The 17981-nt window shown below is 39.4% G+C and overlaps 1 protein-coding gene across 2 annotated transcripts; it reads right to left on the reverse strand.

Annotated features, from left to right (window-relative positions):
• Positions 1-1046: 1046 nt before the first annotated feature.
• lhx9 (LIM homeobox 9) lies at positions 1047-11105 on the reverse strand. 2 transcript variants are annotated; one of them, XM_079504990.1, is made up of 5 exons: positions 10619-11105; positions 9407-9609; positions 8588-8943; positions 4833-5032; positions 1047-1600 (listed from the first exon to the last, which is right to left on the reverse strand). In XM_079504990.1, the coding sequence occupies exons 1-5, from the start codon at positions 10796-10798 to the stop codon at positions 1544-1546; spliced, it is 996 nt and encodes a 331-aa protein (XP_079361116.1). In that variant the 5' UTR covers positions 10799-11105; the 3' UTR covers positions 1047-1543. The 2 variants fall into 2 exon arrangements, with proteins under 2 accessions (XP_079361116.1, XP_079361115.1); XM_079504989.1 differs by lacking the exon at positions 1047-1600 and adding an exon at positions 2068-4140.
• Positions 11106-17981: the final 6876 nt, after the last annotated feature.

A 17981-nucleotide genomic window follows, 5' to 3' on the forward strand; every position in this document is an offset into this window, starting at 1 on the left:
GTACAGATAGGAATGGCAGACCATTTTCAGTTAAATGGGCTAATAAATGGTAGTTTTCTTCCTTTTTATTTAACAAAAGAAATAATAACGCGTGCACATGTGTGCATTCGCTCAAAATCGCCTTCCCTTCCAGTTCAGATGACAACAAGGTAGAATCCACTTATAGCAAGAATACCAGATGTATCACCGTGAACTTTTGTCATCCACAGCATTCTTAGGCGTACTATCCATATGGTTAGCAATGTTACAGCATGCACTGGAAGCAACACTTCCAAGAATATACACAGTATCCAACTAAGATACCAATAACCTCACTGTCTGTATCAGCAGCAGATAGCTGAATGTCAACAACAAATAAGCTTGAAGCGTTCCTCACCATGTCCTCGCAATGACATTTGATTCTTCCCACCATAAGGTACTATATGGGCATCAAGTACATAGTTTTCATATGCTTTATTTTGCTGCCGACAATGAATCACACAGGGCATCAAAGGAAATAATATACATCTCAAGTAAAATGTTAACAGGATGATGAGGCGCATGCAAAATGACAATATCTTCTTTATCTGTTTTGTTGTTTTGTAGTTTCCTTCCCCTCGGTACAGCCAGATGGCAAAACTCCAGTTCTTCCAGTCCTCTACAATGCAATCAGATTTGATGGACATTCTGCTGCCGAGTTTTAAGGAGGCGATGTGTTTATAGAATGACAATAATGTGACAAAAGAAAAGTTTTATATAGCAAGCTGATTCTGGATCGGGGAGAGAGGGCAAAGAGAGAGAGGAGATTGTGTGTTTGTGTACAGTGTGTGTACAGTGTGTGTACAGTGTGTGTGTGTGTGTGTGTGTGTGTGTGTGTGTGTGTGTGCGCGTGCGTGTGCGTGTGCATGTGTATGTGTATGCATGCGCTTGTGCGTGTGTATGTGGAGGGGGGGTTAGGGAATGTGGATAGTTTGGGCATTGTAATTATGTAGTGGAATAAAGGTGTGTGTGTGTGTGTGTGTGTGTGTGTGTGTGTGTGTGTGTGTGTGTGTGTGTGCATGCCGTGCATATGCATTCCTGTGTGTCTGTACATTAGTGTGCGTGCGTGCGTGCGTGCGTGCGTGCGTGCGTGCGTGCGTGCGTGTGTGCGCACGCTCGTGCGTGCGTGCATGTGTGTGTACATCCATGCTAGTCAGGCTGTATCACTGTGTTGTCATGTTGAATGCCTGCTGGCTTTTAATCACATCCTCTCCCCTGCTGGGAGAGTTCTCTGGTTTTTACAGCTATGTTACAATTCAACTTTATTTTCACTGTGGAGATGGGCTATTCCAACACAGAGAGCAATGTCAAAGCTCTTTTTCTTCATCATTATTTTTTCATTGGGTTGTCCTCCTTTGATGGATTGATTCAAACATTTCAGGACAAACAAAAAAAATCATTGGTTGTATTGGTTGTATTGTATTGTGCATGTATTCTTTTCTCAATACACTATCATCTGATCCTAATATTGTCTTTGTCTTCAATGGTGAGGAATTCCGATCAAAGTTCCCCCTCTGTTAATACTTTAGGGAATTTTCAAACGTCGGGATGTATGGCTGTAATGCCCCAAGATTTGTTCTCCCTGAAAGAAATAATAGAGTAACAATATATTAACTACAGAGCAACCTGGCTTTATGGGGTCTGCAATTTAATCTTACTTCACTTTAGGTCTACCAATATATTATGCATATAAATATATGTATATAGAAATATAAATATCAATGTATGCTTTGCAGCATTCATTTGATTTCAATTTAAAGCCATATCCATGCATTAAAAAGCAATTTCATATTTTTGACTGCAGGGTTCAGATGCAAATCTAATGGGGCATTACGTAAAAAAAAACTATAAACATCATAAAATAGGGAAATAGAAATAAAAAATGGAAGCAAAAATGGGGAACGCTTAATTTGTCATCAAAAACGGAATGCTTTCTTGTTTGTTGATGTGATAAAAAAAAGTATTTAAGAGAAAATAAGACAAAAAATGGCACGTGTAATGAAAAATAAAACGCATTTAAAGCAAAGTATTTTTATTCACACAAATTTAATAAGATATATAACAACCGTTTGGTCCATAAATATTTAAGGGGAAATAGTTTCTGTACACCATCTTTATCAAGAAACAGGGAAACATGGACAATCTTGATAGAACACTTACTGTACTGAACTATTAACACGAAGATCAATATATAAGATTCTTGGATTACCCAACTATATCTGAAAGAGTGCACAAAATGCTTTCTATGACATCGCTGCCCCCTTTTAACAGGATACACCATAAAAAGATCTTCAGAAAGAAGATGCAAAACAGTACAAAACTAGTGAGGCGTCAAAAGGATGTGAATCAGTTAACAAAGAACACAGAGATCCTGAATTTCACAAACTTTCTTCCAAGTTATAGCATAAGGCACATAGTAGAACTGAGTTAGGCATCTACTTTATCGAGTAGATCTAGAGAACCGCTTTGTTCTACAATAGAACAACTTGTGACACTTACAATGAAATGTATCAACCCTCATTGAAGATTTGCTCTCTCTGTCCCCTTCCCCCTCTCTATCTCTCAGCCAGAAGAAACATATTTTGGTCTGTTCAGTGGCAAATGTCCGTAAAGAAAGTATATAAATATGGCCAAAAAGGAGTAAAACGGATAATGATTTCCCACTGGCTGCCGCTCACAGCTCCACCTATCTGAGGTCATTTGAATGTTCATGTCAGCTCTACAAATCTGGTCTGCAACGTCGCAACAACCACTTCATTTCGCACCCTCGCTCCCTTTCCCTTTTAAAATCACATCATTACCCTGAGCAACATGATAAACAATAATGCACTTTTCACAGGGCAGTATATTGTCACCGTGCAATTGAATTAACTGTACTTCTATAGACATTGTTGTTTTTTTATCCATTAATAATATTAATCTATGAGGATGACAAATCCATGAAGTTGCCCTATCGTCAACAATCGATTACAACAGTGTCCATAAACTGCTTTCCAATCTTTTCCTGGTGATTTCTAATATTGTGACTGCTTTACATGTTAAACAGTTACCACTGTACAGATTGAGGGGTTTGCTTGTTCCTCGTAATCACAGTTAAGGTGAGAATTAAGAAGAAAAAATATTATGTTGTGGATTCAGCAGCTACCTGGCATGAGTTGTTGTGGTTGGGCTCTTTTAAAAATGCAGTTTTTTATGGGTTTTATATGTAGCTATGTGTGAGTTCCAAATGTCCAATGCATCCAACTCAGTCTTAAAGACTGAAACATTCTGAAATTATTAAAGCCTGTTTCTCAAGTTAACCTTTACAGCACATTCTACAAGTTGATTTTTCCAAATTATTAAAAAAAAAGAAATAAACATAATTAGCTTTAAATTGGATAGTGCGAACATAGTGCATACATACACAGATTTATGAGGCCAAAATATTCATATTTAAAAATCTACCAATTAAGCATAAGTTAGGCAGGGCTTGAATTGTGCTAAGTCAAATGAAATGTACAAATAAAGACAAATGAAATAAAATGGCCTACTTTTCCAGATAAGATTCAAGTTTTGGAGCTTTCTCCAATGGACTATTACATTTTTTTCTAAAAAATCAATCTCTGCATACTGTAAGTCAACTACAGACATTTCTGCCAAGCGGTTGCAAATGCTACACATAATTTCCTTGTGTTTTAATGTGGTCGCTGCTGTTGTTGTTCTTGCTGTTCTTGTATGTGTGCAGTACGACACTCTGTTCCAAGGAGCTGTCTCCAGTTGCTTTAAAGGTGTCAGTCAAAAAAAGCAAATTGAGAAACAAAAAAAAAAAAAGAAAGGAAAAAAAGAAAGAAATTTCAAAACAAAAATGAGTCTTCTAGAGATAGCTTGTTAGAAAAGGTTTGTCAAGGTAGTTTGCGAAGGGCTCCCCGAATCATGGCTGTCCAAACTAGAGGTGACGGAGGTCACTACAGTGATAGAGGGGTTTGTCAGGTCTGTTAGTGTGGCCGCGCTGGAGGGGGGGGTCAGGGCCCCACTGTCGGATGAGGGTGCAGGGAGTGAGGTGCCATCAGCCTTATCAACACCTCCATTCTCCTGTCGCAAAACGTTCCTTCTGAATTTGGCTCTTGCGTTTTGGAACCAAACCTGCAAACCAATCCCAATGTGGCTTTTACTTTTGTGTTTAAGTAGGATTAATTTTTTTAAAGAAAGTATCAAATCATTCCTCACTATGAAAATGCAGTGGTTTATGTATCAAGATATCACATTTATCATTATATCAAGTTGCTCTGTATGTAAACCGCTATATTTTCACACATTATTTTGGGCTTAAGGGGCAGATCACGATGGACCATTTAGCTCTTGAACATACAAGTGTAGTTCAATAGTAAATTAAAACAATAATCCTACACTTTTGAGGATTTTAATTGGTTGGAATATGAATATGAATAATTATTTTCCCACATACATTACTTGTGCACTCTGTTCGTTAAGCTATCCCATAATATCAACAATAAACTGCAATTTAAACTAAATTGTCTACGCTCCAGTATGCAGGAAAAACAAAACAAAACAAAACTTTTCTCCTGTATTTCCCAAAACCTCTAGCACACAGAAAATATAAAAACTCCTCAAAAGTTCAAATACAAATAACCCTGGATATTATAAAACTAATGACTAAATGGACCAACCGAACAAACCAAAATAAAGCGAAAATAAAAAGGATGACTTGAGAATGCATGGGAATATAAGAGTCGGGTGAGAAGACGTGGGTTGGGGTGGAGGGACACAGATATGGGTGTGTGACCATCAACTCTATAAATGAAGCTCTTGCTTACCTGTAGGACTCTCTTGGTGAGGCCCGTTTTCTGGGCCAGTTGTTTTAGGTCCTTGGCGTCGGGGTTATGGTTGATGGCAAAGTAAGACTTCATGGTCCGCAGCTGATGGTGTTTGAAGGAGGTGCGCATGCGCTTAGTCTTCTGTGACGGAGGGTAGGCCTGCTCACGATCCATGTGGTCAGCATCATTCTCATTGCAGCCTGAGAGGGCAGAGGGCAGAGCACCCCATGGGTGGTTTACAACAGCATAATCATGCAGCCAACACAGCAATATTATATTTTGCAGTGTTACACAGTAAAGTATTTTGTGCTAATTTAACTCAGAGAGTATACTGTAATATTTGGTTACATTTCTCTGAGTTACAAATGGATAAATACACAATAGACACAAAGGATTTCACTGTGTAGTTAGACTCTGCATGTGTGCAAACCAATCTTTACCCTGTGTTTAACTATTGTGAGTGTAAAATGTTATATTCAGTTAAAGGGCTTTGTATAGAGAAACAGATTTAAGCCCATTAAGTTATCAGCATGAGGCAGGGTAAGTGATTCTCTTCCATTCAGATCTCATTACACTGAATATGTTAAGAGTTATTGTATTGTGGTTAATAATGATGTTTTATAAAATATTGCAATTATCAGTATTGCACAATCAATGGCCAATACAGAGCTTGTGTTGAGAAATTGGAAAAATTACAACATCAAAAAAACTATACACACAATGCATTTGATGCTGTGATTGTAACCGTACAAATGCTATACTTTCTGTTAAAATTAACCAAAAATAATGATTTAATATTTCAATGCTTTTATGTTTATGCACTTTTGTACACTGAATATAATTCAGATCGTGTAATATTGTTTAACGGCTTGCCTATGGCCTGAATGGTGCTCTGAATGTGTAAACATTGAAAAATGCTGAAACGCCACACAAAAATGCATTTAACAACATGGTAAAATATAAAGCACTGTCTCATCTGAAAGCCTAATCTTCATTGCATAGGCTGCTAAATATTATTTTTAGTATTGCGCTTAGTGTGCTTAATAAACAAGATCGGTATCTTACTATCTTCTTATCCAAAAAGACAAAAACAATTATCTGAATTATTGAATGCTGATGCTATAGGAAACAAATCTAGGAAACCAAAATATAATCTGCACAAGTTAACACTATCAATTTAGCACATGTCTTAACGGTTAAAAACGTTTTTTAATGATAGCAACAGAATATTAATCCTTAATTCTCAGTCAGAGCACCATTCATTATAATTATATGATCCTATTCTGTTATTGATATTATTATTAATAGTTCATGTTTGTTACAATAAAAATGCTTACAAATTAATTGTTTTCTTATATTTATTCCAGATGCAAAAGAAAACTATAGTCAGCATATTATATGCATTTGTAATAAATAATACAAGAATCTATAACAATGCATATGGATGTCATCAGTTCCTAGTTCCTAGTTTTTTCCCCCATGGTACATTTTACAATTAAAATATTACAGTGAAATAAAATGGTTAAGTAAAAAGCAGATGCTTCATATATTCTGACAGTTGAAGATTTCACGAGTCACCATAATTGTAAGTGCAACAGGTGGATGTAAAATACAGATTGACATTAAGATCATTTAAGAGTAGAGAGAAAAAAAAACATTTTTCAGTGTATTATATTGTATTGAGGTAGGTATTGTCCTTTGGTTTATGTTAGTTTCGGTTGTGCATGGAAAATATATATATTTTCTGTATAAAATAACCTTGCCACTGACACCCATAAAAATATTAACGTAATGTAATCTAAGAATGTAATGTTTTATTAGTCAAGGGCATTTCTAGATTATGTCTCATTCAGATCGCCCACTAGGGGTCTCTATATCCACAAATTGTACTGGGTGGTTTTAAAATACACAGTGGGCTACAACCTTTCCCTGCATGGGCCTATATAGTGACAGGAGATAAACATTCATATCCTGTTTTAACAGAAATCGATTACAACTGGATTATATCTGTGTCTTATGAAACTGTAGCCTACAACACCCTTAAACAGCAACTTCACAAATTAATTCACACGGGACAATTCAAAGCACATGCATGCCATAATGTGTTGTGTAATGTGTAATATGTGTTGGAGATATAATGAAAGGGGTGCTTTATGGGACAAAGCCAAAGAGCAGAATACATGAAGGTGAATGTTATTAATTTAAACTGTAATTTTAATTATCTTTGGTTATGTAGAATACATAATTTGGAAAAGCTGCATGCCTGCTGTTTAATAGTTCATGCAAAAAGAAAAACCCAGTATTTTGCTAAATGCATCATGTAGCCTATAGGCTACATCGGGTTCTTTATGCTTAGCACTTGAGCTATCTATATATAAGTGAAATTTGTGCAGACCCCCCCCCCCCCCCCCCCACACACACACACACACACACACCTTGTTATTTTTTCAAAATAGGAGTGTGGGCGTTTTTAGCATCTACACAATCTTGTTTTAAACGATAACAGCCTGCAAGCCACGATGGCTCTTTAAAAAATCATTTAGGCTACAAACTGTTTTCTGACGACAGTGTTTTCTTCTTCTGAGAACTAGCCCATGGCCCATAGCAGGCCCCATTGCACTCGTCTCTGTTCCTGAGAACTGTGCTGACCTTCATGCGTATTATTCATTGGTTGGAAGCCAGGGATTCCAACGTCACTTTCAATTAACGAAGAACAATTAACACGCAGATTATCCTTATTCCTCTCCATTCATGAAGAACAGGGGAAACTTGGCACACAATGACAAACTTTCTGAACCGAACACTAATTCTGAAAAGCGAACACAAAAGTGACGCTGCGGGCCGGATTATAACATTCAGCCTTTGAGTGCCTTATTTTAGACCCAAAATGACCAGTAGCCTTATGACAACCAATTTAGGTAAATGGGAAGCGCTTTACTTTGACGCTTGGAGGCGGCGGTTTTACTTAATTATCCCACATTACCGGTACCCCCTGCACGTGCACATATAGGTCGTCCACTCGCATACCTTTTTTGACCTATATTAATCTTAATTATAAAAGTCGATGAGCTGATTGACAATGGGGTCAAATTTCGATCACCGAGACAGCATATGCTAGGCTACTGTTCAGTGGAAAGAAATGGTGTTAATTTAATGCGTAAAAAAATACATGCTGAAAAGCTAACAGATCAATTAGCCTGGGGCAATATACAACACTGCTGTTTTGCATATAAGATAGATAGTAATTACCCTATTCCATACACGTATGGGCCTCAAATCACCAACAACACCTTTATTTAAGGAATTTTCTAGACAGCGAGGATCGACTGGTCGGCTTTATGACAATAGGCCTGTTATATAAAGGTCACAATGAACACACCAGGAAATTATTATTATTACAATTAATAATATATCTTACTACTATTATATCTAATATAATATATTATAGGCCCCTATATAATTATTGTTGTTAATATTAATGTTAGGCTGTTAGTAGGCCTATTATTATTATTATTATTATTATTATTATTATTATTATTATTATTATTATTATTATTATTATTATTATTATATCATCATCATTAGGTCTATATATTTTTGTAGCTTTAATATGTATGAAAATGCAGTGCTTTGGTTAGCAGGAACAGCCCATCGCACTAAATACACAACACATGTAACACTGTAACACTGCAACACTGCAGGTAGGCCTATACAGTGGAGCAGATCTAGTCAGTGCAGCAGGGCCACCGTCTCACCTGAGTTATAGCTGGCTATATCTATCCCCATGGCCGGGCTCTTCCTCTTGCGCGGCCGTCCTTTCTGGGCCGTGCCGGTTCCGTTGAAGTATGGCAGGGTGAGGCCGCCGCCCTTGGCCGCCAGCTCGGCGTAGTTGAGCTGGGGGTGGTAGTCTGTTTGGACCAGGGTCTCGAAGTGGACCCGGCAGTAGACCAGGCTGTCCTTCATGCCGAAATGGTCGCCCGTGGTCAGCGTCTTGTTGCACGTGGTGCACGTGAAGCAGCTCAGGTGGTACACCGAGTCCCGTGCGCGCATCACCATCTCCGAGGCAGATATCCCGAGGTGACAGCGCGCGCACCTCTGCACGGAGAACCTTCTGGAACAAGGACACAACGAGTCAAGAAACCACACAGAGACTGAAAACAAACAAACGGGCGAGTTTAACATGATCATTCAATAGCCTATAAACATTTTGACTGTTTAGTATTGTACTTTAGCCTACTGAGCCACTTATGCATAGGCTATACAATAGGCCTGTATAGGCTATTTTTCAAGAGAGGAGCAGGCAGCAGGCCTGCTTTGTTTATCATACATTATGATACAAGAACACATTTTCAGCAGTATTCTATATCCCTTAAAACCCAAAAGGTGTGTCCATAAAGTCTATAGCTTAAAATGTTAGCTAATGATTATAGCATGCCTCTCAATAGCCGCGTGTGTGTGTGTGTGTGTGTGTGTGTGTGTGTGTGTGTGTGTAAGTGTGTGTGTGTGTGTGTGTGTGCGCGCGCGCGCGTGTGTGAGAGTTATGGTGTCATATCCATAACCTTGTTTTTTCTTACCTGTAGTAATCCTCCTTGCAGTAGATACTGCCATCCTTGGCAAAACACGTTAGCTCCGACTCCAACGCCAGTTTACATTCACAGCATTTGAGACACCGCAGGTGCCACTGTTTATCCACGGCCAGAAGGTAATATCTGTCCGAGATCTTGCCCCCGCAGCCGGCACACAGAGCAGGCTTCTCCGGGCTCATAGAAGTGATGGTCTGCATGGGGGTATAGTGGATGTGAATAGAGGAAAAACAACCGGCGTATTAGCCTATATGTGGTACTGCTGAAACCACCGACAAACTAAAAAAACAAACAACTAATAAAACAAAGTGACAATCGCTTTACATTTACTTAAGGACATTTTACACTAGGCCTATAAACGCACACTATCGAGTATAGTCTATAGGCCTGACTGTACACAAGCCTCACTTCCAGAAACAATACAGAGACCTTAAGAACAATGTATAATAGGGTGTTTAGGAGTATGAATTATAAATGAAGCTAAATTGTGATCTGGAAAACCATCGTTCCGTTGTTGTAACCAAGATATGAACTCGGCGACGGTGGCCTATAGCTATACCATTAAGATGCCTGCAAATTAATACAAATAAAAAAACAACTTTATAATATCCTAATAATAGTATAATAATAACATAGATTACCAATTATTATAATTATAATAATTATAATAACTATATGGTTTGGTTTGAGGCAACCATATGTGTTGTGGTATGCAAAATATAAGGCCATGTGCCACAGCAAAATACAAAAAATAAAGATATGGATAATGTATGTAATTATGAGCTTATGTTTACAAATGTGTATGTAGACTATGCCATTCCTGATATTGATTGCATCTTCAGGGCAACTTCTTAAATTTGTTAAAGTTGGGTTTGTCGTTCAGTTTATGGAACTGACTATTAAATTGAAAGAAACTGAGGCCTGTCCAAATAGAATTACGTATAGCTACTTATAGTTTAAAATACTTTCTATTGACGGACTGCAACTGAAGTAGTCTAATAGATAGCCTAGGCCTAATCATTTCTGCTCTTGTCGTTTACTTACCCAAAACAACTTTGTCTTTGGTATACATTTTAAGCATGCATGCATATATGTCCCTGTGACATGTGACATATGTGACTGTGACATTTATCAGTTTATGTATACCGGTAATGTTACAAAAACAAGAAAGAAAAAAAAAGCATGCACAAAATCCGCTCTTACCGATTCTCTCCCGTTTAGCTGCATACCCTTCGCCAGGCGAGAGTCCGTTTTCGACCTCCTCTCCATCTCCTCCATGATCCCTTGGATGTGATCCCCGGAGATCCCGTGGAAAAGCATGGCTCCCGGTCCTGGACGCAACGTGCAACTGCCTGCCTCTGCCTTGCAGCCCACAACTTCCATATACAGCGCTGCGCCTCTGTCTGTATGTCTGTCAGCGCATCCAACTGGCTCTGGAGGACACACAGCCAAACACTCAGCTCACCTTCCCGTCAAAGAGTGCAAATGAAACAAAGAAAGAAAGAAACTACTACTCGATTGAAGAATCGGGGTGGGACAGGGCTATAGTGAAAGGAACAGCTTTCCGTCTTTCCGTAAATGTCTCTCCCCCCAAAAAATAGAAGAAGAAAAAAAGAAAAAAAAGGAAAGGGAAAAAAAAGATATAGTCCAAATGACGCGATGGTCGACGTTGTGGTGGTGGATTTATATATTCGCAAATAATAAATGCCAAAAATGGCATAAGTTTTTGTTTTTGTGATTGTCCCTCGATCTCCCGTTAGGGGTTCCGTGTGCTTGAAGGTCAGGTTGGGACTGCCTGGATTTGAGAGCCGTGTCCTATTTGTGAAGAGAGCAAAAGCCTGCCCAGTCTGAATAATTTGGTAGGAGGAGTTCCTCCCTCTCTCTCCATTGCTACTGATTTCTATTCACCAACAAAGAGCTGTCACTCTTCCCTCAAACCCCCGGTGCTGGCTGCGAGAGCATGGACGAGTACTTTTTGGTATTGACATTTTCATTACTTTTCTCCATTTATAGTTAAGAGGTTTGTGGTGCTGTATAGTCATATTTAGCATAAACTGTTGTGGAATTAGAGTAGCCATGAGTGACCATGAGTTAATGCTTGAATATGGAGACATGCGTATGGGCCTACAATGCACATTATTTAACCTGCCTTAAAACTTTTAACATTCGATTCGATTCCGTTAAAGGCAAACTGTCGTATTTGTCTACTACTTATATGTCTGGTCTACTATAGGCCTATATGGTGACAAAAATAATTATTCATATCGTTCTTGTTTGTGCAATTATAGCATTAGTTGTGATGGCAGTCTGAAGTGTGACAATGAGTTTGTATTATAAAACAAAATATTATTAAAATTACTGTACTTTAAATTAAATTTCTGGTTTAATGTGTTGTTGCCTAAAATATGTCTTTGCGTGTGTGTGTGTGTGTGTGTGTGTGTGTGTGTGTGTGTGTGTGTGTGTGTGTGTGTGTGTGTGTGTGTGTGTGTGTGTGCGTGCGTGCGTGCGTGTGTGTGTGTGTGTGTGTGTGAGAGGGAGAGAGAGATAGTGCGTGCGTGCTCGCGCGCACTGTGGGGCGGGGCAGTGATCAGTGATAGGCTAGGGCGGAGACAGGTACATTAACCAATCTGAAAGAATGGCAAAATATTATTTTTTAACAATGATATCATAATAGTTTCATTTGAATTAACGAACACACTAGCTAGCCCACTATAGGCCACAGTCCATATTACATAGGGCCTATATTATATAGCCTATCGATACATGATCCATGCACGACCAAACATGAAATATTTGTGTGTGTGAACTGTTCTAAATGTAATGACATATTATATAGCCTAGTGTATATTGTACAACATATCATTATATAATGTGTGCAACACTTATGTTATGTTTTGCTATAACTGATAGCGAGCTCGCAATCCATTAACGGAATATCCTGCACTCAATGGAATCTAATTATGCACCTCTGAGCATTAAACACGATAGGCTATAGGCCTAGTGGCCTACTTGTCTTTTAAATGCCAATTCAATTAGGCCTAAACTATATATATCCTGCTACCGGCTATTTTTATTTGATAATGACTATATCTCGTAGAAAACAGGCGTCTTTTTTATGCATGCATGGATCGAAGTGAAAAGGGCCCATACAGTATTGAACTTTACAGTAAATCTATTGTCGTGTCTAACCCTGACACTACGCAAGGAGTTATGTTTACAGTTTATCTGCATGGCCCGGACCAAAGCCCGGCGGACCCGATGAATTAATAGTTTAGTGTCACAGAACAATAGTCCAACTCCCTATTCATCCTGGGCCCATTAATAGATTTACCAAAGCTCAATGGGATTGCAGGTGCGGACGCTCTCGCCAACACCAATCATCTCAAGACGTGTTACATTTTCATTTGTCCCACACAGAAGTTGTGTTGTCTTTTAATTGGGTGTCTCTTGACAACGGCGCTCAGACAATACTTGGACCCTGGACGTGTTGGACCTACCGGTGGTACACCCCTACAGTTAATTTGCGCTCTGTCAGTGCCTGGCACAGCGTGGTTAAACTTACATTTAATTTATTTCACCCGAACAAAGAAATCTATAGCCTACGATACATGACCTGCTAACTCCGCCTGGTAGACTATTGCAGTATTATTCACTTCACACTGTATTAAATTAATTATTTGCTGCCTTAATACACACAAGGATAAAGGCTATACATCGTAGCCTATTGCTATAGCAAAAAAATGAAATGGATGTATTTCCTCTATCGTTTAGGTTCTAAAGCTAAACCGTAGCCCCAACTATGACATTTCATTCGAGTGAAAGAGGGCTTAACATTGTGCGTTTTCCCTCTGCCCGTGTGCCAGTGCGATGGAATTGAACGAATGTTTCTTTTTAGCCAAAGCGAATTAACTAGGCCTATACCAACCCTGCCAGTTGACATAAAACTAAATATTATTTAATCATGACATTTGTCTATTTATTATTTGGTCATGTGACATATTTTACGTATACAAATTGTTTTAGGTCTATTAAAAAACAAAATCCGGTTGACTCGATGTCAGATATGTTTATGATATATGAAGTTAATTTCACCATCTCATCCTTTTGAAACAAACAAAATGAGAGACGTATCCCCAAAAAATATATGTCGTTTTTATGTGGGTGCTTTGGCCAAATTAAATATTAAAATTATGGTAATGTATAGATCCCATGCATCTCCTGTTTGGTCAATAACCAGCGTATTGTGCTAGCTCAAATATACGAACTACGATGCTTTCATATAGACCACGAGTCCACGACACATTGGATGGCATATAGTCATATTAGTCAACCAAAGAATGCTCAGTATAGGGCTATGTTACTGACGTTTGCATCATGGATAAGAATCTGCTTATCGTAGGCTATTATCCCAAGCAGGGAAATATTGCCCACGATTTGTATAGGCTGTGTGGGTATAGTATCTTTTCTTCGTTGCTCTTTGTGCAATTTTCGCTTGTTTAACTTCCTTACTGTAGGTTATTCGTTTAGAAATATTTAAAAAGGTCTTACCTGAGGCTGTAGTCTATAGATTCCTTCTGTTTAGCCCAGTGCGCATGAGAGAGGCTTCGGACTGCATATGCACAGAGGAGAGGAGATAGGACTAGATGAGAATCTGCCGGTAGATGGGGGCTGTTCCTTGTTTCTTGTAGTCCCAGCGACTCAGCGAGTGTCAATTAAAACAAGCCCACCGCTTGGCGAGAACACATTTAAATATTCTCCCATATGCAGACAGCCCTCACAACACAATGCACAGAAAATGAGAAGTGCATGACCCTCAAGCACCCATACAAATTTGTTCCAAAAATGTTTGTCGATCTAGTCTACATCAACGGCACTCACGTACGAATTAATATATTTAAGTCAAATGAGTGCCACAGGCCCACAGCTCTAATCTAACTATATAGAGAAATTGATAGGCTATAGACTGAACCAATCACCAAATCTGTGAGTGTTGTTGTGTTGCCTATTATCTGCAAAACAAAACAAAACTCAATGTAAACTGAACGAGACTTTATTATATTCACATAGGTGACAAATGCCTGCAGCAGTATTTTATTAATTTATCTACACTTATAGCCTATATCAGTTGATACAAAAGCTTGTAAACAGAAATCCAAGGCATTTAATTATATTTCCTTCGATACGCCAGATGCATGCAGCCCATACCCCACGTATCTATAATTAAACCTGATAAACTCTGGTGATCTTTTTTCACTGGCAATATATAGGCGTATAATGAACTATTTCGAATTGTCGGCTGACAGCAACGCCATCATCACATCATGATCAAACCATGGATATTTTTCGTTTCCTCTGGACTCACGAGTGCCTGCCCAGTGCCCATCGCACATCACGTGAAGAAATTAAATGATGAAATGTCATAGGCTATGTGTGTGACGCTGCCTTGCAGGTAAAATGCTCCCTGACTGTAACAAATTAACAATTCCACTCGCAGGTCACGGTCACATAATTTAGAATAACAAATCCTCAAAGCAATAGCCTATATCGAATACATTTTTGTTGACGGAAACGTTTTTCCATGAACAATGTCACATTTAAGAATTAGCCCATGTAGCCGGCCTACAGGATGGTTTCATTGTGCTTTATAGTTCGTAAGACCTAAAATGAGCCCATATTTTCACATTATATTGATTGATTGACTGTTTGATTGATTGAATATTAACAGTTTGCAATTAGTAGACCTACGGAGTTAGGCTACGATATAGCCTACAATGAATACAATTAATTGTTAAAAGGATAACACAAAAAGCCCTATAGGCCATATAGGGGGGTGTTTCCATTGTGGTCCTGTGTATTCAATTCATTTTAGCGCTAAAATACATTAATTGGCCACCTTTTTCCATTTCAGCAATAGGCCTATATGGTAGCCCTATAGCTATAGGCCTACATGTTATGTAAACATTAAATGATTATGCACATGGCAGATAGACAAATGTATCATGTATGACGATTTAATAACGAAAAATAAAGCAAGGAACATTTATGCTGAATTTTCAGTTAAAATGGCAAAGAAAGGTCATCCAGAAGTCATGATGACCTATGCTAAACTCTTGGAGAATATAACAATGGAGCAATAGTGGACACATATTTCCATAAACTGTGTGTGAGATATATATATATATATATATATATATATATATATATATATATATATATATATATATATATATATATATATATATATACATAGTGTATATATATATATATATATATATATATACATACATAGTGTATATATATATATATAGGTCTATGATACATAGTGTAGCTATACTGTATAATGTGTATGAGTGAGCAGGGGCAAGTAGCAAAGGGTGACAATTAATTACACCTCAGTGCTGCTTGCATAAATGATACCGCTAACAGTCATTTTGCTCTGCTACTTCCGCTCGGTTGACATCGCGATGTATCTCATCAATAATGCAACTGCACACAGATGCATTTCACTGTGTACCACAACACGCACCATGCAGAGCATTTCAGAGTATGATACCCAGACAGACTATGCAGCTCTGTGGCTGTTTCTACGGTTTCAACCATAGACAGCACAGCCGGGGATGCCTGGCTCCCTGGGCTGCCTCCATGCCTTGGCTCCTCTCTGCTGTAGGGCATGGTGGTAGATTACCACACATCCAGGGTTCATCTGGAGTTATCATTTCTGGGTCACCTCAAGTGACACTCGATCTCATGGAAGAGCTCTCTCACCCTCCCCAAAGCATGCAGGGCTGGGAGAGGAACATGGGAGGGTGGGGTGCATGGGGCATGGTAAGGGGAAAGAAAGTGAAAAGGAAAGGTGTGTGTGGAGTTGGTGGGAGGGCTCTCCCAGGTTCCACCATGGTGCAGGGAAACACAGGGTAAACACTGACAGAATGAAGGAGTGGAGCTAGGAAAGAGGGGTGAGAAGGGTGGGGGGGCACAGCAAGGCTCTATCCCATGGGCACATGAGCCTCAGTGGGTGGGTTGGCGTACAGTGAGGCATCCTGGATATATTTAACACTGATCAGTTTTTTTATTTTAATTGTAATGTAATGTGTATACAGGCACATACTATAACCAAAGCATTGGTTTTAACGATACATCAAATAATAATCATAATAGTATAGTAGAGCTAGAGCACAATAAACAATTCATCCTAGTAAATGTCGCTTATATATTTAGCATGAGCACTGATGTAAAAACCTACATAGAGTAAGTGAAGATTTTGAGGAATCTCAACAATACCCATATACCTACATCCTGTTTTTCCCTTTCTTTTCTCGGTTTCTCTCGCCAGGTCCTTTTCCTTCGCTCTTCTCCCCTCCCCTCCTCCTCCAGCTCCCCGTTTCTTTCACTCTCTTTCTTGTGTCTCTTCCAGCCGCACTCCCCATTCTCCCCCTCCTTTCTGCACCCCCCTCTCCCTCCCACTCCCCATATCCCTCTCACTCTTCCCTCCAACCAACCCCCACCACTCCCCCCATCCCTCCTTCGATCTCCTCCCTGCTCTGCTCTGCTGGAGCTCAAATCACAGCCCCGGTCCCTGGCAGATGGAGGATAGGAGAGCGGAGCTCTTAACTAGCCAGCCTGAGCCTCTGCTCTCTGCACACCAACTGCTGCCTGCCTCCCCTCCCTGCCTCCCGAAACAGCTCAGACAGCACACAGCCACCCCACTCCCCGTCCACCACCAGCCTCCCCTCCTCTGGGGACCGAGTCTTAGTATCCTCGTGGGGAATGGTGGGTATAGTATTAGTCCATATCTGGCCACACTAGAAAGGACATGGAGACATAATAGATAGTTACTTGTCCTTCATCCCTAACCGTATAGGCCCAGATTATAAGGATCCAGCTTCTGTCAGTGTAATGGATTATATATAGGCTACTTTTAACACTTTTTGGTGTCCAAATGGCTGCCCCTTTCTTTTTCTATAATTCACTGTATGCAATGAATACTGTGAATGCAATGAATACTGTGCATTTGGTTACAAATGTAACCAAATGCATTTACGGATCCATTTGGTTAAATGTGCTTACACTCGCAGAGTTTCAAATGGATAATGTTGAGGATTTTAGTAGTTAACACAATATGATTATATCTGCTGGTTTTGGGACGTAGACAAAGAAAGACATAATGTGAATTTGCCAATGTCAAATGACAGTGGAAACAGGCCAAAATGTTCCATGGGAATTTAATTTAGGTGTACTGTATGTGGCTTTGTGCAAAACTATCAGTGTTAATTTAACTCTGATATTTGCACCATTAAATTTAACCTAGAGGATTTTGCTGTGTGACCCTTCCCGTATCAGGTCTCATCTGGCGGTCTCAATCCGGCCTGCCATGGACCTGACCACCAGTTGTGGTCTGGAGGAGACACCGACTGCTCCTCTGTGCTATTTGCAGGCCTGTCTGTCTAAAGGAATCTGGTGCGCTGACTGTCACTTGGTGGCCATGTGTGTGTGTGTGTGTTTTTTAATATCACTAATTCTACCACAGGGATCTGGTTGTCCATCTGACCACCGTGGAGCTGCTGCC

This window comes from Electrona antarctica (assembly GCF_951216825.1).
Source record: "Electrona antarctica genome assembly, chromosome: 7".
NCBI classification, from domain to species: Eukaryota; Metazoa; Chordata; class Actinopteri; order Myctophiformes; family Myctophidae; genus Electrona; species Electrona antarctica.